The sequence below is a fragment of the Festucalex cinctus genome, chromosome 18 (assembly GCF_051991245.1).
Source record: "Festucalex cinctus isolate MCC-2025b chromosome 18, RoL_Fcin_1.0, whole genome shotgun sequence".
Taxonomy (NCBI): domain Eukaryota; kingdom Metazoa; phylum Chordata; class Actinopteri; order Syngnathiformes; family Syngnathidae; genus Festucalex; species Festucalex cinctus.
This window is the reverse complement of record NC_135428.1, coordinates 9924050-9951190: the sequence shown is the minus strand read 5'-3', so window position 1 is coordinate 9951190 and position 27141 is coordinate 9924050. Positions and strand designations below refer to the sequence as shown.

The 27141-nt window shown below is 39.3% G+C and overlaps 1 protein-coding gene across 5 annotated transcripts in view; it reads right to left on the bottom strand.

Moving 5' to 3' along the window:
* Positions 1-86: 86 nt before the first annotated feature.
* Positions 87-27141, bottom strand: part of nrg2a (neuregulin 2a) — a 104537-nt gene continuing 77482 nt past the window's right edge. For 3 of the 5 annotated variants that reach the window (XM_077505749.1, XM_077505748.1, XM_077505752.1), the window contains 8 exons: positions 22040-22160; positions 16100-16158; positions 9336-9359; positions 6926-7028; positions 6717-6840; positions 5276-5403; positions 4980-5201; positions 87-2651 (listed from right to left, as the gene is read on the bottom strand). In XM_077505749.1, coding sequence (XP_077361875.1) covers positions 2003-2651; positions 4980-5201; positions 5276-5403; positions 6717-6840; positions 6926-7028; positions 9336-9359; positions 16100-16158; positions 22040-22160 — 1430 coding nt within the window. In that variant the 3' untranslated portion in view covers positions 87-2002. Of the gene's footprint in view, positions 2652-4979; positions 5202-5275; positions 5404-6716; positions 6841-6925; positions 7029-9335; positions 9360-16099; positions 16159-16532; positions 16610-22039; positions 22161-27141 lie in introns of all 5 variants that reach the window. The other 2 variants (XM_077505750.1, XM_077505751.1) reach the window with 2 other exon arrangements.

Sequence of the window (27141 nt, the reverse complement as noted above, 5' to 3'; positions counted from 1 at the left end):
GCAAGGGGTGGGGGGGGGGTTGTATTTTTATTGCTGAATGTTAAATGAAATACACTTTCACTGACTGGAATAGAATTGTCTGCTGCTTTTTCTTTTTTTTCTCCTTTTTTTAAAACCATGCACCCATCTAACCTTGACCACAAGGACATGCAGAGGAAAGGAGTTTCAAGCCGGCGGGGTGCGAGGTCAGGTGGAAGTGGGTCTTAAAAAATGAAAAGAGAGGAGACTGTAGCAGGGCATGCCTGGTAGGACCTCAACATGGTGAGTTTTGGCAAAGTGGGGCGATCGTAAAATCACCTGCAAGTGACATGTGACCAAAGACCATTCTCCATAAAAAAAAAGACCACTGTGCAATTACCACATACCAATCACAAGTGCAGATCTATCATTATGTATTTTGAATATCAACAGTGACAAAACTCAAGATTTTCGAATTTTCTGGGGGCTCGAATATATTTGATTCCTTGCATCAGGCTGAATTTGATATGACTAAATCTGTCGATAAGACAAAGCGGTAGGTACACAGTACTATCGGAGGAGACACTATTTGGATGCTACTTGACGTTACTGGAAGTGTGCATGTAAAAGTGAAAGCGCTCTAAACCGAGTGATAAAATAAGTATGTGCACAACAAACTCGATAAGATGGCTTTTTTTTTTAAACAAAGAAAAAATAACTGTTAAATATGCATATGCTGTATATCGTGTTGTTCATTCTACACTACAGGCATCACGCACACATCGCACGGTCACCTCTTAGAAAATGATGTCATCAAACAGCAAAATAGAAAGTTTGCATATTTTTGCATTGTATGAGCTATTCCACTTGTGTCATCTCGTTTACTTCCCTCCTACTTGACTCTCTGCGCATGTTGAGGGTACGAGTGAGGTGTAAATGGGGGGAGAAATGTGGAAATCCTGAGACACTGTGTGGCCTCTCGCAGAGACCACAAAAACCAGAATGGACACAGAAGGATGATGAAGTATTTTTCAGTAGGGAGGGGGGATACGGGTTGAGTGAAAACAGATGCAATCTTTTGGTTTCACCAACCACCTCTGATGGCAGGGGTCACCCTGTGCCAAGCGGCTCAGTATTTGTGAGGCTCGTAAAAGGCGAAAATGAGGAGAGCCTGCAACAAAAGGTGGGAAGGGGGTGGGGCTTCATGGGGCAGGCTGGTAGGAGGGGAAACACATCAAGCAATGACCTGCATAACTTAACACAACCTACCGCAGCTTCACCTGCGTCTACTCTGTGGGTGATTTGGGTGGCGGGTGTGGGGGCACAGCTGTGTATTTCTGATGCGCACTGACAAACCCTCAGGGTCGATGCCACCATAATAACAACCATTGGAAATCGTAACGATACATGCAAGCGGGGTGACATGCGCACACACTTGATCCACACACACGCGAATCAGATGGCAAAAAAAAAAGAAAAAGAAAAAAGATAATGGTATTCATTCTATTGGATCCCAAATGAAAAACCCTACAGGTGAGTTACATTGATGTAAACATACACAAGTGGTTTATATTGCGTGATTATGGAAGGACGTTCCAGTGGGGTGCGACTCCTCAAAGGATGCAACTCGGAAAGAAAAGAAAAATTTCAACCAGAGAAAGAAAAACAAAAACAAAACAGAACATTAATGTGTATAAAAAAATGAGGCGTCCGTATAAGAAAGGCTACAAAAACCTCCACTGGCCCTCTGGCATCGGCAAACAGCAAAAGGCACCACAATATTACTCTATTTTTTTCTTTTTCTTTTTTTTTTAACGTTGTGAAAAAACTGGCACATCTTTTTATGCTGTAAATCAAAATGTACATATAAATAGAGTTTTCCCTATAAAAAAGTCTTTGCTGTTAACTAGTAGACAACTTTTGCTAAAATGAAAATAAATATTTCATTTGTTTAGAATATCTGTCAGTTATATAAAATAAAAATATTTCTTATAGATGCAGGTCTATACTATATTGACTTTGTTGTTGGTTCATGGTTCACTCGCTAATGGGGTGTCGCGTCCGCTTTGGAGCGGGAGTGTGTAAGTCTTGTTTGCACGTTGCCGTGCGCACTGTGCCGCCCCGACGACTGAGGAGTCCGACTGTCTGCCGGCCTGTAGATGGTGGAGGGCTCGGCGTTCATGTTCTGCATACTGAGGAAGGGCGTGCTTTCGCCGTCCTCCTCCGACTCGCTTCCTGTTAGGCAGCTCCGGGAGCCGTAGTCCCGCGAGGCCTCGTATCCGCGCGGGGCCACGTGGCCGTTCAGTCTGGATCTCCTCCAGCGCCGGCTATCGGCCGCGCCGGATCTCTTTGGTTGCTCCCTAGAGGAGAGATACTCCTGGGTGGTCTCATAGTCTTCGTCGTCCACCAGCCGGTAGGGGCTGGAGGGCAGGCTGCCCCTGCTGTCGTTGGGGTAGGTGCGCCGCTGCTGCCGGTAGGCCTCCTGGCACTGGGCGTCGTGGAGGGGCACTTGGTAGCGGCGCAGCAGAGGCTGGTTGTCTTCCAGGGGGTACGGGTTGTGGACGGCGGGTGGGAGGGACATGGCGTGGCTGGCGTTGGGCGAGGTGATCTGGAAGGTAGGCACCTGCGGGGGCAATGAGTAATGGAAATCCTCTGGCGAGAGGCGGGCTGGTGTCGTTAGGGCTGACACGTATCTGTCGGGAAGGAGAAAAGAGAAACGGAACTGTCATCTGGGTCTCTCTGTGTGTTATGTAACAAATATATAAGAACATGAGTTGAATTTCCCCTTAAATTACGAGTATAATTGACGACTATTACTCATGGGTGTGAATGTTTTATGTCTATATTTATCAGCCCTGTGACTGACAGGCACTCAGTCCAGTCTCTCACCATGGTTCATCTATGGATGTATTCACACACTCTAAAAACAGGTGGGTCAAAAATAACCCAATTATGGGTCAAAAATGGACAGATCTTCTACTTAGGTTGTTTTGACCCAACTTTGAGTCAAAACTTGGGTAATTTTGTATAAAACAACCCAGAAAGTTAGGTCAGATCCTCAACTTGGGTCAGTTTGACCCATCTTTGAGTCCTTTTCTATCAAACAACCCAACTTATTTTGTCAACACAGAAAATTGGGTCAGATCCTTTGCTTGGGTTAATTTTACCCAACTTTGGGTAAACCCCCCCCCCCGTTATTTTATACAAAACAACCCAGAAAGTTGGCTCAGATCCTCGACTTGGGTCAATTTGACCTAACTGACTGGGTTGAAAAATAATTTTGTATAAAACAACACAAAAATTGGGTCAGATCCTCTGCTTGAGTTAATTTTACCCAACTTTGGGTCAAAAACTCGAAACATTTTGTATAAAATAACCCAGAAAGTTGGGTTAGATCCTCTACTTGGGAAGTTTTGACCCACCTTTGGGTCAAAAGTTGAGTCATTTTGTCTCAAACAACCCAGAAAGTTGGGTCAGATCCTCTGTTGGGTTTAATTTGACCCAACTTTGGGGCACAATTTGAGCCATTTTGTATAAAATAACCCATAAATTTGGGTCAAATCCTCTACTTGGGTCAATTTGAACCAACGTTGGGTCAGAAATTGGGCAATTTTGTATAAAACATCCCCATGAAATTGGGTCATATCCCCTACTTGGCTTAATTTGAACCAATTTTCTGGGTTTTGCACACACAAAAAAGGATCATTTTGTATATAACAACCAAGTTGGGTCAGATCCTCTACTTAAGTTAATTTTACTCAACTTTGGGTGAAAAACTGGGTAAAATTGTATGAAACAATGATGAAATAGGGTCAAATTGACCCATTTTTGATCCATAACTGGGTTACTTTTGACCCACATATTTTTAGAGTGCAGACATAATATTTCTTGTTGGTTGGTTAAATGACAGCTGTTTAAGTCGCATAAAACAGCTGTGATCCAGATGTGTTAACACCATCATCATTTTCTGGTGTTCCCCAAGGGTCAATTAAAGGTCCACTTCTTTTTTTCATTAAGTCTTTTAATATATATTTTAGTGTGATGCTGACTGTTTGCAGATGTTTTTTTTCATTCTTTGGAAATAATTATGTTATTGACATTGGTACTTCAAAAATTCCAACGTAACAATAAGAATACTGAAGTGTGGTATAAAAAAAATAAAAAAAAATAAATTGCTTCAAGTGGTGTTTGTATTGCACTTTCAGTTTAGATCGAAAAAACAAAACAACATTATGAGACAGGCAAGTCACGTCAACTGACTGAACTCACATCTTCCACATCCCCAGGCTTTGAAGCTACATGCCCATTACAATGACCCAGTGACCTACTTTTAAGCACTGTTAAAACAAAATATTTGAGATACTTGTTTGTGGAAAGTACAAATGTTTTTAACAGTGCAAAGGCATTTTTTATATACAGCTCTTGCATTGAATCTTGACAGATGCAGGTCTGCCTAATCTTATGCTCCACCAATACACCCACACAACACATTTGAGAGACAACTTGGCAGTAGTTGCATTTCGCTGATGGCGCAGGGCTGTGGATCTTTGAAGCGTGATGAGCCTTTAGGAAGCTTCTATACACTAAGGCCAAGTGAGCCTGAGAGATTTCCACAGTAGTGCTGATTTTGCTGATGCAGAAGCTGTTGCCATAACGGACGAGGCCCACGCTATTTGTTACTGGACTCTGCGGGGATGTCGGTTATGTAATCAGCAATCCCAGGCCTGATTCATGCACACATACTTGATGTAGGCTGGTCCCGTTGACGCTCAACAGTAGACAGCTCAAGAAGTCAAACACAAAATGCAAGACATGACTTGTCAGGTTTGATGACGACAATTTATAAGGACGCTTGTTTTTGTGCTTTAGACTGCTATTCATGCACATGGTGTGTTTGTTTGACAGTTGTTTGGCAACCCAGAAGGTAAAGTCACACATGTGGAAATGACCAAATACATTACCACGTGACACATGTCTCACTTTTTGCCTCCAAAAATGAGCCACATGGGCTTCAATCCCACCTGTCGCTATGTGGAGAGTCTCCCAGGGAGTCAAATGAGTCCCCATATTGGAGGGTCGGCCGATGGGGGTCATTGTAAGCACAGTGTGCAGCCCGCCGGGCCCTTGCCTCCATGCATGCGGGACTGCTGCATTTACTGGTCCCCACTGATGATGACATCATCCCCGGCGAGTCAGAGAGGACACTGTCCGAATGTTCCAGGCTCCACGTCCGTTCCTCGGGTCTGAAACAAACGCAAACGGCGTCAAGCACACGTGGAGACGTTTCTCGAACCTTTTGGCACTGACGCACGCTCACCTGTGAGTTGATGAATGGGCGCGTGTGGAAGAATTGTGAGATCTGGAAGAGGTGTGGCTGGCAGGGAAAGATCCTTCTGTCGCAGGCCGTATGACTCGTTCAGTTGCTGGGATGTTCTTTGATATGTACTGGATCAAAATCAAGCTGAATTGTTGAAACATGCCATTTGCACAGAAGTATACATAAACTGGCCATTTTACTTTTTTTGTTTTAATACTGCAATTGACTGAGGACCAGTTCAGGATGTACACTTTCTCTTGCTCAAAGTCAGTGAATGCATATTAGGCATGGGCCGATTATCGGTTTGACCGTTTACTGTGGTTTTAAAAAGTCAAGGTGTCAATAACCACCATTACTGTCTCTCACCAATAATGAGCTTCTCTTTTATTTTTTGAGTGGACTTTTTTGAGTGGATTTTTGATTGTCCTTTAGAAAAAAAAGAAAAGAAAAAAAAAACAGTGCCAGCGGGTACCAGTTAGCCCCAAGGACGACATGAGTAGTCCACAAAGAATTAAAACAGAAGGCAATTGTTAACATTTATTTATCTATTTAAACTTAACATGTTTCTTATTTCTTAATATACCGAAAATCTAAAAATAAAAAACTGTGTTCAATGGAAAACAAAATGCTGTTTTTATTTACCCAAATATTAAAAAAACAAAACAAAAAACAAAAAACAGTGCCAGCGGGTACTAGTTAGCCCCACTGACGACATGAGTAGTACTAAGAATTAAAACATAAGATGATTGTTACCATTTATTTATTTATTTATTCATTGAAACTTTCTTAATTTTTAATGTAACAAAAATCTAGAAATAAAAAACTGTGTTCAATGGAAAACAAAAAGCCGTTTTTATTTAAAAAAAAAAAAAAAAAAGTAAATTTTAGGGCTGCAATATTAATACCACGATCCTGTGATATTTTTTGCTCATGGTTATCATACCATCAGATTATAATATCTGCCCATGCCTAATATTGATATGTAGTTCCAGCTATTTCTATTTTTCCCTTATGTAATACCTACAACAAGTTGGGGATATTCGGCTTTTGGCTAAAATTTCAGGATGAACCTAAAATGCACTATAACCTTTGAAGGTGAACTGCCCAACTGTTCACTCTTTCAGTACTTATTATATAACTTGCTGTTCTAAAAGGGAGCTGCATGGGAAAATCAAATGAAATTCTACTGAGGTGTGAAGGTTTTATTTTTGATAAGCTGGTGCTACATTTCAGCAGGTGAGAACGCATGCATTTGCAAACGTGATGTATTAAAATGTTTCACTCATATTCAGCATCAGCTTCTGTTTATCATCTTCAAATGTGATATTTTAATAGGATTCAAACGTGGAGTGGTATAAAGGGTTTGGATGCAATATCATTCATTTCCCTAATAGAGAGCGTGAACATAAAAACTGAAGAAACATTTCTTCCGAAAACTCACATCCACCATGGGGATTTCCTCTGGTCCTGGTCCTGGGTGATTGGGTCCGTTAGCTAGGTTCCGATTGGGGTGTTCTGGACACATGTTCTGTCTCAGATGATTGTGCATCTTCTTTCTTTGTTTCCTGTTGAGAAAGTCTCGGTCACTTATCGCACTAAACGCAACATATTTCATCAGGATTTTGTGATGCATTTTACAGCACAACTTACTTGGTTTTACAGTAGGCAACCACACAAACGATGCCCACCACCAACAGAGCCACACAAATACCCGTGATTGTCAGGACTCTCTTCTGGTAGAGTTCTTCTGCCTCTGTCCACGCCACGCAATCAAAACAAACACAGTGACACAGATCAGAGAGGGAGAAGACAGCCAGCGTCTTCATCAGCTGCTTCCTAATTTACACACTGCATATCTACTGTATGAACTTTATAATGTTTCTTACAGGTCATGACTATTCAAGTGTTACATCATCACATAGACAACATTAAAACATGGGAGCTTTTCCAGAGAAGAGTTTGTGTGAGTTTGAGGGTTGGACCTCACCCCCTCCTCAGGGGGAAGGATAAATAATATAATAAATGTTACATTTGTGCGATTCCTATAGATGTTTTCAAGCCAATTGACGTCATTTATGTTTTCCATATAATACATATATCAGTTTTAGTGTTTGTGGCAAACTGGATGATTTCAGTGATGATTAAATGAAATGTTGGCTTAGCCTCTTCACGCCAGAATTCTGTAGGATGTCATGCACAAAGTAAGATAATATAAATGATAGTGTGTCCCAAAAGATGTTTGTACTATTTTTTTTTAAACCGTAATTGCATGACTTCAATAGTTAACTCGCGATTAATCGCAAATTTTATATCTGTTATAAAAGTACAATAAAACGTTTTTTTTTTCGAAGTTTCATACTCTTGTTCATGTAAAAGTGCAAAAAAGGTAAACTATTAGAAACATGGCTGCATCTTTTAGTCAGATAGATTCATTTCATAATAATTCATAGAATGGAGTTCAAATTAAAAAGATGTACTATACTGCACAAAAAACAAGTTTGATATTGATTTGTTTGTGTTGAGGTCATTTTTCTGCCACTAGATGGCATAATTGCATTTGTAAGACGGTGACAGTATTTGTTTTCAATCTAATCTTTAACATGAAGTAGCTTGTAGAATTCTGTACAATTTTGAAATTGTAAAATACAACTTGACCCCAGTTTCCAAAAAATATAAACTTTATTATAAACTCATTCGCTCCCAGCCATTTTCACAAAAGCAAACCTGTTCGCTCCCGTCTGTTTTACTGGATTTTGACTGATTTTGCAAGGCCCACAGAATATTGTTTCTATTGCTATAAAAACATGGAACCTATCAAAAGTCTCTTCTTTCATCAAGAAAAATATATATTTCTATCTGTTTCAGTTTTGTAGCAATTAGCATTAGAATATAGCTAAGTTTAATCAATTTTCACAAATCTATTTAAAATTGTGAGTAATTGAGCTTTTTTTTTTCAACATGGCCCTGGTTGATCTCCTTTGCTCTGCTGCCACCTGCCGGCCGTTTGTGTAATAACTACAATTTCTGCAACTGTTCTTTACAGTTGAGAGGCTGCATCAAAGACTTCTGTGTGCTCTAGCATAAAAAAAACAACAACAACAACTTATAAATACATTTTTGGGACACTTAAAAAAAAAACCAAAAAAACATTTATAAGTTATTGAGAGCAAATTAGTTAAATTTAATGCTGCTAAATTAAAGGAAATTTAAATTAACTCCAAATTAACAGACTAATTTTCACACCCCGAGTTTATACACTTTCAGGACAAATTATAATTACCAATGGAAATCTGACTATGCACTCAACACAGCATGTCACAGTAGCGTTTTGTGCATGTGTCAATTTGAACGCGATAAAAAGCTCAACGTTTCCCGCTCAATTCCCACGAGAACGCAGCCTCATGGTGCGTAAATTCCCTTGCTAGTGTTCATTTTCACCCTCAAAGCACTGAAGTACTTCTCTGGAAAAGCGTGATGAAAATGAGAGCTGTCAAAAAGCGGGACAGAAATAGCAGCAAACAGAAGCAAATCATGACCGTGGGCTCTAAATATAGCACTGCATGCTCATATCAACAACCACGCCTTGAAAGATTAATCAAACAGCGCAGACTTCTTATACTTCATAGGCAAATTTCAAGTGAGGCAAGACACAGGTACTAAATCTCTAGAAGTAATCGAAAGGGAAGGCAAATGCAAAGCAAAAGCAGGCTAGAGTTGAAAGGCATCTGGAAGCTACAAGCATGATGTATATCATGCTTGTTAAAAGATGGAACGATGAAACAAAAGAAGGAATAGGCGCCGATGTGAGTCAGACGTTCGACTCGAGGTGCAGGTGATGACATCCATGTTAATCATGTTTGATGGAGAATCAGTTGCAGGGTTTCGACACTCAAACGAGTGACGTTTCACCCAGTGGGGGAGACTGATTGGTTAATTGAGGGAGCGGCATGATTCACAGGTCACACCACGGATGGAACGGATGCATGTCAAAATGAAATCTTTTTGTTTTTTGTTTTTAGTATCTATGCAGGACTGAGAATCAAAATGGATTGTTCCATACCCATAAATTCAATCCCAAGATGATCTGCCATGGCAGAAAGTTGACAGTTGGAAGAAAAACAACAAAAAGAGAAACAAAAGAGCAGATTATGAAAGAGGCACCTGCTAACATATAGTGGGGCAAACAGACACAATAAAGTGAACACTAATTTGACTTATGTCAGACATTGTTAGCAACATTTCACAATGGGGCGTCAAACACGCAGCATGCACACACACAGACACAAGCCTATTGCTTTTTTATCCTATCATCTAAAACCCCAAAATTTTCTTTATAATCTGTCATATGTGTCCCCCAAAGTCTAAACATGCCATTCTGATTAATATGGTATTTGTGGAATATGAGTTATGCAGCAAAATCCACCAGTTTTTAATCCATCTCAGTAGCGGCCATTTTGCCACTTGCTGTTGACCGAAAACGACATCACTAAGCCTTGTGGCAAAATGGCTGCCCCCTGGGATGGACAAAGGCAGGTAGATTTTTCTTCTTCATTCATATCCCACAAACTTAATTGAAAATGCCGTGTTTAGATAGTGAGGGTGCATAGAGCAAATTAGTGCAAAGTCATTTTTGACTTGACTTCCTCTTTCATGATGAGTGATACATTTGAGTTGATTAAATTCAAAATATCTAATAAGTAAATATTAAAAAAGCAATAATGTGTTGATTTAAGTTCCTTTGTGGTATGTCTAAACATGACATTCTGATTAATATGCATCTTTTAAATATAGATCTCAGGTGGCGCCCATTTTGCCACTTGCTGTTGACTGAAAATGACATCACAGTTGCTCAGAGTACAGGTAACAAACAATCACAGTTCAGCTTCAGAAAACGGGTGAGCAGTGATTGGTCATTGCCTGACTTTGACATTATGATGTCATTTTCATATTCAACAAACAGAATATTAATCAGGATAATGTGTTTATACTAGTGGGGCTGCATAGGACATTATTACAAAGAAAAATTTTGGATTGACTTCCCCTCTAAATGTATAATAGTACCGTATTTTCCGCACTATAAGGCGCACCTAAAAGCCTTCAATTTTTTCAAAATCTGACCATGCGCCTTATAATCCAGTGCGCCTTATATATGGATCAATATTGCGCCGTAACAGGTCTCGCTGTCAAGACGCTATCGGTGACCCTCCACGATCGGTTACTCGATGCGCAGAAGATCCCGCCATCTTGGATCGCTAGCTAATACTAATACTTTACCTCAGAGAAAATAATAAAACAGCTGTTTATTCATTTTGGGAGTAAATGGAGTTGTCAGAAAGCTGGTTTGTAATCTATAAATAAAGTTTGACTGACCTATCTGACTGTTTTGTTGACGTTCCCTTTAGCGCAGCACCATCTAATGGATGCATAACGTAACCCCAGCCTCTACTGTAGCGCCATATATGGAAAAAGTTTTAAAATATGTCATTCATAGAAGGTGCGCCTTATAATGCGGTGCGCCTTATAGTGCGGAAAATACGGTAATATTACTTGCTAGCTTTAAAAAAATAATACAAATGCAACAATTTTTGTGTTTCCAAACACACCCATGCAATGAAGAGACAGGTTGAAGCAAGCGCATCACGACATAACTGAAACAATCACCGTGAATCGGAATAAATACAGTTATGTCAAGGGCTGTAACACCAACCAACCGAGTTTATATCTCTGGCAGCTCGCTCGCATTAACTTAGCGTGGAAGCAAGCCCCAGCTGTTGTTAGGACAACACGCTCTTGCTAAGCCAAGAGGAGACAAAGTCATCCTCCTGCTCTATGGGCTCCAGTATCTCCTGGGGATGGGTGGCGCCCCTGCAGGAAGCAGGTCTTTAAGTGCGGAATGGATGTGCGTGCGCGCATGTGCCTGTGTTTGCCTGTTGGCTGTGCGCGCGCCAGGAGAAAATGTGATTTATTGTCATAATTGAGAGTGGAAAATGTGAAATATCAACAGTGTCTTAAAGTTCACTTGGAAGGCTAATCGCTACATCCATCATGTTTGAATGTGACTTTCCAAGAGTCGGATTTTTAGCGTGGATCAGCATGTTTGAAGAACCACAGGTTAATAGTCATCTTTTAAATAATATTGATTAAATGGTGGCTTTTCTTTGTGAGCTCACATTGTATAAATGAGGAAGGTAGTGTACTATTAATGCAGAAGGATACCGACTATTTTTCTTGCAGCTTCATTATAATAAATTTCCAAAAAGGGCTCTCTCAAGCTCTAAAAAAAAAAAAAAAAAAAAAAAAAAAAAAAAAAAAAAAAGTTGGAATGTGTTCATGCAGCTGGATGAGAACCAGAGATAAATTCTGTCCTTGATACCGTCGCACAGCTGCAGCAAAGTTAAATTGAATGCAGAGAGCTGCTTTCTCCCACACACCACGTTTTCCTCTGCCAAAAATATGAGCACGTTAGGCACACTACTACATTTACCCTAAGATGAGAACGAACTTGGAGAAGAACCAAACAAATGGTCACTTTCGAGCACCTTGGAAAGCAACGACAAACTGCGATGTCAGTGAATTGAAGCCACATGGGCATGTGAGGACATGACATTGACAAATGTACAGTAAAATAGCAGCTGATCCTTTTTTTTTTTTTCGTAATCCAAGACATAAACTCTTGGCTTTGTTACGAACTGCAGTGAAAAGCAGCAATACAGTCTTAAATCTTCTGATACGCACATGACTTAATTCGATAGCGCAAATATTTTTTCCAGCAGTCAAATTTAATGGCTTGTAATGAGAAGACCGCATTGGTAAGTCACTCTTTTGGAGCACGTGGACTAGATATATTTAAAATTCAAGAATATTCTATTTATAAATATGCTACTTTGATTGATTGGATGGTACACCTTGGACTAGTTGCCAGCCAATCACAAGCTACAGAGACAAAATATTCACAACTCCAATGGACAATCTAAGAGGCTTAAGTAATCTAACATACATTTTTGGACTAAGGGAGGAAGCAGGAGTAACCAGACAAAACCGAGAACTCTATACAGACAACCTCGGAACTTTGAGGCAGACATGCTAACCACTAGTTCAACGTGCTGCCCTATAATGAGTAATCTAACATTAATTCACTCGATAAACATTTGGGTCAAAGATGGACTGACACACTTTATGGGTCAATTTGACACAACTTTTTGTGTTGTTTTATACAAAATGACTTTTTTTTCTTTTTTTTTTATTAAACCCAAAGTTTGGTCAAATTGACCCAAGTAGACAACCTTACCCATCCTTCTGGGTTCATCCATCCATCCATTTTCTTGACCGCTTATTCCTTACAAGGGTCGCGGAGGGTGCTGGAGCCTATCTCAGCTGGCTCTGGGCAGTAGGCGGGGTACACCCTGGACTGGTTTCCAGCCAATCGCAGGGCACCCTTCTGGGTTGTTTTATACCAAATCCAATTTCTGACCCAAAGTTGGGTCAAATGAGTTGTTTTATACAGAATGACCCATTTACCGGTATTTGTTTTTTGGATGCAACAACAACAACAAAAATGTTGGGTCCAAGTGACACAAGTTGTTTTACAGAAATAGACCCAATTTTTGACCCAAAGGCAGGTCAAACTGATCCAAGTAGACGATCTGACCAAACTTTCTGGGTTGTTTTATACAAAATGACCCAAGTTTTCACTCAAAGTTGGGTCAAATTGACCCTAGTATAGCGGATCAGTCCATTTACGACCCACAGTTGGGTTATTTCTGGCCCAACTGTTTTTACAGTGTGTGATTCTACTTTGTAAAACGTTGCTACCGTTGTTGTGATCACTGGCTCTCAGTGAGGTCGATCCGCCCTGACTGTGCTGCTTGTAACTCTTGAGTCTAAAATTTCCGACTTCCCAGTTTTCCGGAATGCAGGACAAGTATCCAAACCTTTGAAGCAAAATCTAGCAAAAAGTACTCCGACACACATCTGAAGTTTTAAATTAACTTTTTTGACAGATATATTCAGCGCTATAGTTAACCCTGGGCTTGCAAACTGTTATATGGCATGTGAGGACATCTGAGGGAGCAGTTATTGTCTGTGTAAAATGTAAAATGTTCTAAAGTGCAAGTTAAAAGTTGTAGGCTTATGTAAACACGACCTTCTACTGCTTTACATCAAGCCAGTTTAGAGGATTTACTTCTATCTAAAGATTTCATAACATTTTGGAAATCAGAAATTGGAGTTTTGACTTTCTGTTCAGTAATCCGACCGTCATGAGGGATTACTCTCAACAGTCCGAACCACCATCAGGTTTATGTTTCCAGTTTTGCCTGATAGCAGTCACATCATGTCAAAGCGAATTGTTTCTTATTTTGAAAAGGTTGTGGGGGAACCATGACAGAACCGATCTGGATAGAAATCACAGACTGAGATTTTTAGGGACAATTTTGTTGAACTGAAATTTACATTAAAGACTATATAGCAGTACTATACCCTCCTGACTACCAGCAATTCAAATTTGTCCTCTGTAGTGGACCTTTTTAAACCTGAATATCTCCCACCCAGTGCATACGATTGAATTAACTCAGTTTGTGTTCTATAGAGGACATTCAGAGCTTTCCAATGATACCAAACGTGTAGGGGTGGGGCTTTGCTGTCTTTGTTCGCATCATAAAAGAAAATGGCTTCCCTCAGTGCAAGCACTTTTTAGGGAAGAGGCAAAGTAAGTGTATAACACTTTTTATTGAGCAAATTTAGGATTTAAATGTTGTTAGCTTGTTTTCTATAAGACTCTTAAGAACACATTAAAGTATTGTTTGAATTATTTAACTATATTTGAGCCGAGCATTTAAGTTTTAAAAAAATGTCCTCTGTAGTGGACACATCATAGCTTAACTTTTTTTTCAAAAATTTCTTTTGCAGTATTCCAGTTACTTCACAAAGATTGGGGAATATAAAAAATAAACATGATTGGACAATATTTTTTTTTCCTGGTATCAGGAGGATATATCAAATTTATTTACTTGAACGGTACTAGGTAAAGCACCGACAGAACTCTTAAGAAGTAACTTAAAACATTGGATAGAGTTGAGTGGAGTGTCATATTGATGTCTGTTCATGGAAGATTGAATGGTGCCATTATGAATATAAAATAAAATTCATTCCTCTATCTGAACCTTTTTCCTTTTGTCCTATTTACTATTCATATTAAAATGACTTTAATATAGTACTTTTTGTCAAGACTTTTGTGTTTTATGATGCTAGTTAAAAGGGAAGTCAACCCAAAAATTCTTTACAATATGTTCTATACAATCCCGCTCCTCTAAACACTGTATTCTGATTCATATTGTGTTTGTGGATGAATTAATTAATTAAAATCCACCCGCCTTCATCCATCTTTGCCACATGTCGACTGAAAATGACATGACAGTTGCTCAGGGCTCAGAAAACAATTGATCGCAGCTCAGCTTGCGAACATCACATGACCAAAATCAGAGAACAGGTGTGCCGTGATTGGTCATTACCTGAGCCCAGTTGACAGTAAGTGGCAAAATGGCTGTTTTGTTGCTTAATTCACATTACACAAACATAATATCAATCAGAATGCCGTGTTTAGACTAGTGGGGGTTCATACACTATATTATTGTAAAAATATCTTAATACTGACAGTCTGAACTTAAATCAACAACAATGACGACAACAACAACAAAACGCAGTTCCAACCAAGCATTACAGTTCAGTGCAGTTCAGAAAAGTAAATTTAGTTTGTATTTCCTGTAGCTGTGTTCTTACTCTGTATTTTGAACATGTAAGCCACTCTGTGATTCCTTTACTGTGATAAATGACATGAAAGGAATTAGATACGATGCGGTGGATTTCCAAATCATTCCTGTTCTAGTTGACAGTTTTTTTGTCTACTAATCAGTAGGGATGTAACGATATCCAAACATCACGATATTATCACGATATGAAGGTCACGATACGATAATTATCATGATATTGGGGGGTGTTGGCGATATTTAAAAAAGGTCACAATATTGTAAAAAAATACAAATAAATAAAGAGCTCATACTAAAAAAAGCACAAAATTATGCTTTTGTACACATTCTCTAATAACAATATTGAGGTGCTTACTTGTTAACGCACGCACACATTGTGGTCCTCCGCACATTGACTCGCTTCACAATCATTTTACGTTCCCTTTCATCTGACAATTATCACAGATTTTAAACATAGAAGGCCAAAACATCCCTAATGAAAATTAAATGGCACTAATAAACTAGCCACCAGAGGGTGCTAGAACTGCACAAATGGAAATCAACCAGACTTTTTTAACAGATGTTTTCACTTTAAATATTGTGAACATGACGACGATGACATTGTGGCAGTTTTAATATCACGATATCACGATTTTGCCCTTATCGTTACATCCCTACTAATCAGCACATGCAGTAGTTTTGGCTCCATTTCAAAGCCATTCGTACCCCAACGGGTACATGTGAATTATTAGAAACAAATGAAGATGCCACCTAAGCCAAACTAAACCGAACTGTAGTGCTTGGTGGAAATGGGGCTAAACATGCACATGATTGGCACGCAAGCAAGTAGCATGTTGCTAGTTGTTATATTTAGCTGACGTCACAAAAGCCTACATCGACACGTCGCCCACAAACTCGCAGTATTAGCGGTTATTCTGATATGCACATGCAACACACAGCACACAATACGAAGGTCTATGAGTCTAGACAGGCAAAACATGACTATTATAAGGAAACTAACATCTAGTCTACACATGCACATGACTCGAGAAGAGTCTGACAGAAGAGGAAGTTGACATACGGTAGAAACGTGCCATAACGTAGGTTTGACACCGATCACCAGTAAAGTCATTTGGACACCTGAAAGCCACAAAAAGAGGGAGGAAGAGGAAGGGTGGTGGATGAGCAAGAGTGCGCAAGAATGAAGGTGTGGTGGGGGAGAGAAGGGGAGAGAGAGAGAGAGAGAGAGAGAGGCAGAGAATTAGACCAACAGCTCGACTAATGGACAGCAGAGCCCGAGCGTTCCCATGGGTGACACCACTGTGCACGGCCCGGTGCGCGTTGACCTGAGAAGGGGGGAGGGGGGAGGAAGGAGAGGAGACAGAAGAAGAGGACCGCGTGTTGGTGGGTGCGCGGAGGAGTAGCGGGAGGAGGGTGTTTCGGCGGGAGTCCACAGAGGTAATCCAGTGACAACTGTGTCTCTGTTCTCAGCTGCTCATATCAAGTGAACATACTTTTGAAAGGATTGGGCCTGTGCAACCGCAGAGGTTCAGAATTTGAGCATCGCGGGCCAAAGTATCCATCAGGACATCTGGGAAGGAGCACACAAGCGTTACGGGCAGGAAAACACAGCGAGGTGAACTTGGACGTGTGGAAAAATATAGACAGTAAATTAACACATACTTACTGTACAACCATTACATCAGTTTAGAATGTAAAATGTTAATGAATGTTGACTTAACTCTTTTTCTGCCACACGTTATTAAAAAAACAACCCCCAATGCCAGCGGCTTTCGAGCATTTTAACTCATTTTTCGAAGCAAACAGAATATTGTGTTCTTTTGCTACATAAACAACATGGGTACCACATGAAAGATCGCATTCCATTCTTTCATTAGAAAAAAAAGTATGTTTCTACCTTATTCCGTTCTTTAGTAATCACTATTTGAAAATGGGTCATTTGAGTGACATTGAGCGAAAATTGAAAAGAAAAGAAACATTTTCTCCACAACAGTGACTTTGATACGAATATTTTTTGTTTAGTGACGCTCCGTCAAATTAGGTTTAATGTTACAAAGGCTTTGATCATTCACGTCAGCCTTGAAAACTTTCTATTTCATCAGATTGCGTCATGTTTCATTGTAATTCGCAGCTCTAGTTAGGGCCGGAGCAGCTACCGCTGCCATCTGCTGGCCGTAGTTAGTGGGTGTTTTTGATTTCACAACTCTTTGACCCGGCTGCACTGCACTTGGACGTTGCACTGACCACTATATATTCACACACACACACACACACACAAAAAAAAATGTAGTTGACGTCACTTAACGTTTATGGCGCCATACATCGTGATTTTACTAAACGTTATTAAACGTTTTTGGCAGTCAAAGAGTTAAAGGTTCTCTCAAATGTGTCAGGCACAGTAAAAACATTAGCTAACATCAAAACAGAAATTATCTTTAGAATGTTAAGTCAACATTACTCCAATTGTGTAAATGAAATAAAAGAAGCACAACTAGGAAGCTCCTTTAAATGAATAAATATCAACCATGACATTAAAATGACACAAGTCAAAGTTTAAACATTTTACATCTGTCAACTCAATGAGTGTATTAGCATTTGGTTCCCTTGGATCCAGAAGGAAATCTGGACCTGGATGATATTTGACTTCCTTTTAGTACAAGCACAACATATAACACCTGACGTGAAGCAATTTGACAGAAATTTCAAGGCGGGATTTCCCAGGTTAGTTGCCAAATTCATGATACATTCCCTTACCTTGACGAAAAATTGCAAAATGTCATTCAAAATATATTACATAGGACTACAATTAGTTTTTAAAAACTATTGTCACCGTTATATATTATTGTATGTGGATTTATAATAATAATAAATAAATGCAAATAAATAAATAAATGTGTTGAAGAATCTGAAAAAAGACAATGTTAATTTACAAATACAATTCTCAACAAAATATTGTCGTCATCATTCTGATAACTTTTTCCAAAGTCATCAGTGTGTGCCATAATAAGAAAAAAATGTAAACAAATAAATGCATGGAAGAAACAACCAGGTTCATTTACAAATAAAATTCTCAACAGTAAGTTGCACATTAATAAGAAATTATCAGCACCTTCTTGGCGGATGTAAATAAATCAATCATATTCTATCAAATTATTATACGAAAGGTGATGCAGGCTTGTCCTAAATCGCTCTTAAAAATGTAAGCCCACTCTCTTTTTGGCCTAAAGGGCAGAGAGAGAAAAGAGAGATCATTGCAACGCTTTGGAGCTAATCAATACATCAATTGGAAGCCTGTGCGGCAAAACGTAATGAGGGCTAATGCCTATTACTCTCTGGATATCAGTTTGGGGCTTAAAGGTTGAGTTGTGTGATAAATTCTAAACGCTCAAGAAAAATATTGAAACATGGAAACGTTTCCAAAGAAAGTGTTGAACACCGTTTACACGCAAAAAAGTGCAGTTTTTTTTTACATTCAGATGTATGTTATAATAACTCCACACTTCATCATCACCAGCACGTCTGTTTGGCCCGAGCCATATTTCCTCATTAAAGTCCCGTTAGGATGAGCAGTTGCTCTTTTAGGAGCACCAACATTCCGCTTGGATTCACAACGAGAGCGGCGGTCCAACAAAAGGTCACTGGCGAGCGATTTACCGGTTTCACACAACGCCTCCCGGGAGAAACATCATGTTCAACATTTAATTATTCACCCTGACTGATGAGATGACGGGAAGTTGGCGTCGAAACGGCAGGACTGGAACTACATAATCTCATAAATATCGGCGTTCAGTGCAGCTGCGTACTCTATTATCACACTTTGATTGTAACAGCAAACACATTGTCTTTCACAAAAGAGGGTATAAATATGATGGGGAGATTTACTGTGTTTAGCAAAAAAAGTCTCAACACTAGTATAAATAAACACTAGTGTTGTCAAACAATTAAAATATTTTCACTAATTAATTGCACAATTTTCCATAGTAAACCGCAATTAGCCCGTAGGCAGTATTGTGACCCGTTTTGGGCTTTTGTTGGTTCTGACCAAGCCATTTCAAAATAAGATAAGGCCTACAGGTTAATCACATCACATCTGTCTACTTGTTCTTCTTTTTTTTTTTCAAAGCTTGTAACAGATATTTACTTGAATAAAATCCTGGAATTATTATAAAATCATCAAATTAGTATTTATTTTCAATTTAAAGATATATATATATATATATATATATATATATATATATATATATATATATATATATATATATATATATATATATATATATATACATTAGGGCTGGGAATCTGACTGTCTCACGATTCAATTCGATTACGATTTTTGGGTCTACGATTCGATTCAGAATCGATTTTCAATTCTCGATTCAAACGATTTTCGATTCAAAATTATTTGATTGACAAATGAGTTCTGCTTCAATTTACAGATATGCACAACATTGTCATGAGCTACTCCAGTCTGACAAAATGACAAATAGAGACATGAAAGTGTCTTTTTTTTATTTTTTTTATTTTTATTAAGTTTATTAATTTTGTATTGTAAGTGCCTTTTTCCACAAAACAGCATGTGGGCTACAACTGCCTTTTCCCCTTCTTCTTCATTTCTAATTTAAATAAAATCTATTTTTGGATATTAATATCGATTCGATTCGATTAATAAATGAGAATCTCGATTCTTTTATGAATCGATTTTTTTGGCACGCCCCTAATACACACACACACACACACACATACACATATATATATATATATATATATATATATATATATATATATATATATATATATATATATATATATATATACATGTAGGTGAAAACAAGTAAACCAATGGTTGCTCATGGGTCATGTCTTAACCTTTGCTCCCCTTTGAAAAAGTTTGTCCACACGAGTGAATGAGTGGGGCATAAACGCAGGCCGAGCTGTCGGCACCACTTGTTTATCCGGTGAGTAATACCCACTGATGCCTGGCCTATATTGAATGAGATGGCTGTGGGGGCAACAAATCCCCCGCGGGCCTTCACTGCATTATCCAACTCTTCTGGAGCCATGCCCCGGGGCCGTGAGTGAATTAGCTACAGCAATTGAGTTATTGCTGCCTCCAATTTGTACATAGCGTATTGAACGGCTGTTGCGGCCATATCCGCATTGCTCGTCCAGCGCTCGTCCTCGCGGGGGCCAAATGGGCGCTGAAGCTGCGCCAGCGTTGCTGCTCCTGCATCGCACCGGTCTAAAGTAGTCGTGATATAGTGACATGTGGTGCAACGGAGCATGCAACTCGATATTTAACTGCCATGACAAGAGGGAGTGCAGAGTTTGTGTTGCAAGTTCAAGAATGGATTTTATTAGCTGGAACGGATTACTCCAGAGCTTGGATTGGATATTGAGTGGACTAACAAAAAAAAAAAAAACAATGGAATCCTTCAAGCAGTGTTTCCCAAAATTTACTGAGCCAAGGCAACATTTTTATTTTTAATTGTGGTTTAATTTAAATTGATCTGCCTGCCATTATATGGAGCTGGCATAGATAGACGACCAAGACATATATATATAAAACTATTAAAATAGTAATTTTAGGTCAGTTAAGTGAAATTGGACAATTTCCTATAGCATCCCAGACAATCTCTCATTTTGTACTAGGGTACCACAATACCAAGCTTATTATAGTTTATAAAAACTAACAAACGAAAAAAACAAACACCTTACACATTATTTAAAAAAATAATCAAATAAAATAAAAATGAAAATGCTTTAAAATAAACTATACTTGACATTTATAAAACTAACTAAAACTAACAATAATTATCGCAAAAATATCTTTTGTTTTAGTTGTCATCATACATGCAGATTGACCGATTATCGGCCAGGACGATTAAAACAACGACACCGATATTCATCAAAATACCGAAAAAAAATCTGACAGCCAATAAAAGTAAACTTAAGTGTTTTATCCACAAGTAACTATTTATTTAAATTTTAAGTTAACTTTATAAGAGATCCTGCTTACTAGATTTATTTACTGTAGAAAATGATTGGGAGCTTTGCTAGTTTTCATGTAGCTTTTAAAGACAAACAACCCCTGAACTTCTTGTAAGAATAAAACAAAAAAAAGTCAACATGCAAATCTGAGTTCTTCAGTAAATGTGCTTATTTTTCAAGATAATAAAAATAGGAAAGTAGCAAAGTTGCTCGAAAAACTAATTCAAACTAATTGAATTAAAAAAAAGTCTAAATAAAATAAAATTACAAAAAGCAAAACAAAAAGGAAGTTTGTTTTTTTTTTTTTTTTTTTTTTTTTTTGTACAAAGTCTTTTCATATAAAACTTTAAAGAGGTATCTGTTAAGCATCTGTTGACCCTGGAACGCATTATTTCCTCAGCAAAATGAGTTTATAAGTCGGAATTGCGGCTTGTGTTCCACCTCAAAGGCTCCACTGTTTTTGTGCGTAACGACTCTCAGTTGTGACACTAAAACCTCAATGTTAAATAAAAAACAAGTTGTTTTTATGATAATGTCAACTGGCTCCTTTCCGACAAGCACAATTTAGCCACGGTGTCACGACCTCCTTTGCCAAGGACCTTCAGTGTAAGCAACGACTCTATTTACCTCATTGGGGGCCCCTAATAGGCATAAATATTTGCTCCCGAGCAGAACGGTGACTCATGACATTTTGAAAAGGGCTTTTAACGCGCAGTCCTCCCGCCGTACACTAAACGCGACTTAAAAGGATGAGCGCGCCGACGCCGCGCTCCATTATGAGAGCGCTGCAATACACAACAGGTGGGCAGCATTTTCCTCGGACGGCTTGCCGCTGCTGGAAAGAAAGAACAACAGGAATCAAACGCTCGCGACAAAACAAACCATAACAGAAACAGCGGGGAAAGGCAGATTCTTGCCGTGATGAAGAATATTAGAAACGCTGTCACGAAAAGCCGGACTGGTGGACACAACAATAAAGCCAAAGAAGCAGATGGAAAAAGTGATAACTTACTTGCAAGAAAGCCGGTTTATACCATGTATGAAGTAACAGTCGCCGCCATTCACACAGAAGGCCTTCTCTGTGTCATTGCATCTTCTGGCGTGGCCTGAGCCTGGAGATAGCGTTGTGGTTACTGCGGAGAAAAGACAAACACGATTGAAATTATTAGCATAACAGTTAGCGCTCCTTTCCTCGCAATCTGGAGGAAGAGGAGGCTCGTTTATCGGCAATTTCTGGCATGAATCGGGCACGCTTTTCTTTCCTCACAGGATCCTCCCGTGTTTCCACGAGGGCTCTACAACAGTTCCCCCATCCACGAGTGTAATTGTGTCTCTCAGCAGTGTTGACACTATCTCGAGAAGTTGTACGAGCAAGGATAAATATTTCCCTGACATAGCGTAGGAGTTGTTTATGCGCTGACTCAGATCCTTGGAATGGCCCGAAATGTCATGTATCTGCACTTAATCCCCCCTGGCTGAACAGACAGAATACGCTTGGAGGTGAAGGCTGCTAATCAGGCCGAGAGCTGCGTCGTTTGAAGGCAGAAGGGAGTGCTTGAGAGAGGAAGAGGAGGATGAAGAGCGGCAGGATCGGGCACGAGAGAGGCGCGCGGCGTTACGACACGTGACGGCGGCTGTTTACCTGCTATCGGGTGCCGTTAGCACCGGAGCGGATTGCGACGGTTTTGTCGGATGGACGCGGAGAGTTTCCGACCGCGGGTTCTGTTCAAGGACAATAAATCAAATTCAACAGCTGGAAAGAGCGTTTGGAGTCGGTTCAGTTGGGCCTGCGATGTGCGCTCGTTGCCATCAGGATGAGATGTCACAAGATCGCATTTGTTACACGCGGAAAGTCGCATCAGCGCTTTTCTCGGCTTGCGGAAGAGCCGAGAGGCCCGAGACACAGGTTTCTTCCAACTACACAAAACACTACACGTATAACGATATTTCCACCAAATCAATCAAAAGTCTCCTTCCCTATTCTAGGCGTAATACCAAGACAAACCTGTGGAAGGCAGCATGGTGCCACAGGGTATTATTACTGCTGGAAATTACAAAAAAAAAAGGAGTAAAGAAGGCGGTAGACTCTGTAAACTGTTCTGTAAACACACAACAAGGGCCTGACCGATGAATCGGCCGATATTAGCGCTTCTAAAATTTCCCCAAAAAATTTGGTTAATTTTTTGGTAAGTTTTTATTTTTTTTATTTTATTATTATTATTATTTTTTATTATTATTGTTTTACACAGTAACACATTTCAACATTAGACAAAGATAACACCCCATAAAAATCAGCAAAAATAAATACAAAAAATACAAAAAATCAGCCGATTTTTGCCAGTTTTTCTCTCTGTTGTAAAGTTAAACAAATGTTTGTAAAATACTCAAATGTTCTGCCTGTAATTCCTAATTTTCGTCTGAAAAATATCAGAATCTGAATCGGCTTCCTAATTCGTTATTGTCCAGTTTCATGTCACAAGGATTCTGTGACTCCGTCAAACTCGCTGTTGACCATACGCATAACGATGGTCAATAATCAACATTTATGAGATTCAACACTGACTTATTAAAGCAGATATGGGAGGGATATTTTTGACACATCAGAGAAACAGAGTCTCCAATTCAGATTGATTATCAGATGTCTTTAGTTAGCTGCATTACGTATAAACTACAAAACTGATTTAACCATGAAAACTATAGAGCACATTGTCAAAAATAATAACAATAAAAAAAATACATTTAAGCAATAGTAAATCTAAATACAAAGGATTAACAATCATATTTTCAATAATTTTCAATAGTACAGAAAATCCTGTTTGTTTTTTTTAGTTCATACCCTGTTTCCCTTTTCAAGTAGGCATAAACAGAAATGAATGTTACCATGCTCATGGGGGAGGGGGCAGTGGGTGGGGCACATGTAGTCGACCAGCTAATGACAACTACCTCATCGTCGCTCACACCTGACCTCTGACTGGAGCACTGGCTTGTAAAACGGCTCATAAAAAGATCAGTCAGGAACCTGAAAACATTGTAAAAACAACCCGACGCTTAATAGAAAATTGCGCAAAAGATGCAACCAATAAAAGGTCGCGACAACTCGTAACGTGACGTCCAATGGGCCGCCTTGATCTGGGCCAGCGGGGTGGGAAACATTCTAGATGGAGATATAATTACCAATCCACCTGGTGTACATGGGGGTGGGTTCTTGGAAAAAACAGTGACCCGGAAAAAAACCCACACAGGGAGACAGAGAACATGCAAACTTCACACAGTAAGGATCAAGGCTTGGGTTTGAACCCTGGTCGTGTTCTGCTGTCAAATGTTATCTGGCCTCAAGGCAAAGTGAGCCTACTTCACTGTATGTCCCTAGATATCGCCCATTTATCCTTCAAACAAAATTGTTCATGTTTTTTTTTTTTTTACTTTTTTTAAACAACTTTTTTTTTTTTTTTTCCCCGATTCTGATTGGCCATATACCTAAGTCGGTAGGTAAAAATCTAATCTGCAATATAGAGAGAAGAATTAGTGGCACTCAGAGTTTAAAGCAAACATGGTGAAGCAACATAAAGCAAACATGGTGAAGCAACATTTAGCTGTTATGCTGCACACTCATGGAGTACGCTGCCAAGTCAATTCAATTCAAGTGTAAAATGTGTTTAAGTCGTATGATCGCTGTTGTATATTTTAACACAAAAATTTTAAACCAACAAACCACGACATTTTGTCAAATGAAAGTCTGCTAGCTTAATGCTAACGTGAAACACCATTGACTGACTAGCCAAAATTAGCACTGATGTTACAGTAATAATAAGCAATACATATAAACATAGGGTACAGGTACAATAGAAAAACGATTGCTTAAAAATCTGCAATAGAGCGGCGCCGCAAACGATAAATCGCCATATAGGAACATCGATGTATTTGTTTTGTCAGTTAACGAACCATTGGCAAAGTCGACAGCGCCACACGTGACAACTTTCAGTCATTTTTCTTCATCAACACATGACCTCATTGATCCTCCCTGAGGGAGATTTTTGTGTTACACAACCTCACATAAAAACACATTTAAAAACAAAAGAAACATTTGCCAGGCTAATGCGTCACACCGAACAGAAGTCATTGACGTGTGCTGAACTTTTTGTCTCATTCCCAAATATGACAAGTGATGACACCGTAAGAATTATGGGTAATATTTGCCATGAATGAACACATCACTCAGTGGCCGCCCCTTCCACCTCTTACCTGAGGCACATTGATTGCTACGAGGGTAAAATTAATCGCATTCCGCTCGCTAGCGCCGAAAATATGACTTCCTGACATATTTGGATGATGACGGTAGGTTGGCATGTACATCAATAGAAGCTAACAAAACGTTTTGTCTTGCAAAAAACCTCACAACCACACATTTGCGGGGTAGATAAGAGTGGCGAGGGGGTAACTTGTTTGGTGGTGCCACCCAGAATACCACATTGTCGCGGAACAATTGTCATTTTTGATCTGTTTAATTAAAAAAAATTAAAAAATGATCAACGATGTAGAAAACAGATTCATATCAATATGCAACACTTTCATCAAGTCAGTTGTAGTGTTTACATAGCACCAATGCACAACCAAACTTATCATATATCATCATAGTACTTCCGATGTACTATATGCTGTACATCGGAAAACCAAATGAACTCCACGTGAGCAAGCACTTGGCGAATTGTAAGAAACCTTGAACCGAACCCTAGCTTGGAGATAATGAAAGAAAACAGCATAGAAGGGTTGAACAACTTGGGGAGGGGAATAAGAACAATGGTCATCTATCAACTCTGCTTAATCTATCCTCCCTTTAGTCTTTCCTCTGTTCTCTTGAGGGTTCCCTAATCTGTTGGAATTTAGATGTTGCTGGGGTTGGGGAAAGATTCTGGTTTTGTAACCGTGTATGGTACGGGTAGGTGGTTTCTTGTCGGTGGTTGGGTCATCTTTCTTTCCTTTGATCTTTCCTCTGGTCTCCTGACAATTTCACGACTCTGGCGGGACTCTGAAGTATCCAGTTAACCCCTTCAGACCCACAGATGTTTGCAGTGGACATGACATGTGCGTGCCTAAACCAATAAAATGCATAATTTGGATGATGTCAACACTTCTGGTTCATGACTGGATCTTAACGAACCAATCACAATCGCAAGTTGATTTGCATGATGTTAAAAATGTTGCATATAAGCTAATAGGTTTACAACAAGTTACAGCCATATTATCCTGGTGTCATCTCTAACAACTAAAAACATCAGATCCCCCCCCCCCCCCCCCGACCCCCTCACCACCATAGAAAAAAAAAAAAAAAAAAAAAAAAAATCCATGTTGTTCTTATGTGGGAATAGACTCAAAATCAGCAAAAAACAAAAAAAAACTAAGTAAATTTTGCCCAGTAGAAAAAATGCGGGTCTGAAGGGGTCTGGGATTTATAACAGGTTTCAGGTTAAGTAAAGAGTACAAACTTGCACACACGCATACACACACATATACACACATGCCAACAAATAAATAAAAAGAACAATGGGCACAACAACTGCCGTATTAACAGTAATAGTCCCATTTCTTTCTGCATTCCTAGGGAATCACAATGTCCTAAAATTTTATTTTGATTTATGCGTTACCTCTCTTTAATGAGAAGTGAACCCTTTTACAACATCTAGGAATATTTATCTGTTTTTCGTTGTTGCTGTTTTGGTTAGCAACAGAGCTCAAATGGACCCTACACTGGTCATAGCCAATCCCCCGACACGCCTACACACAAACATTCACACATATGGACAATTTAGAGTCTTCAGTGAATCAAACATGCATGTTATTGGAATGTGAGAAAGCCATGTGAGGACAGAAAAACATTTACTGCAATGGCGGACGTACGAACCACCACTGAATTTGAGAAGACGTCAGCCAAAAATCCATATCCACATGAAAGTCAAATTTTGCCACAAAACCACGATGGTAATGTGAAATGGGAGTGAGTGCAGACTTTAAGTTAGCGACACAACAAACAATATTAAACAACATTAGACTTTTCTCTTCAAGCAAACAACTTTCAACTTCAACCCCAAAATGTTTCTTTTAATGCATTCTGCATGC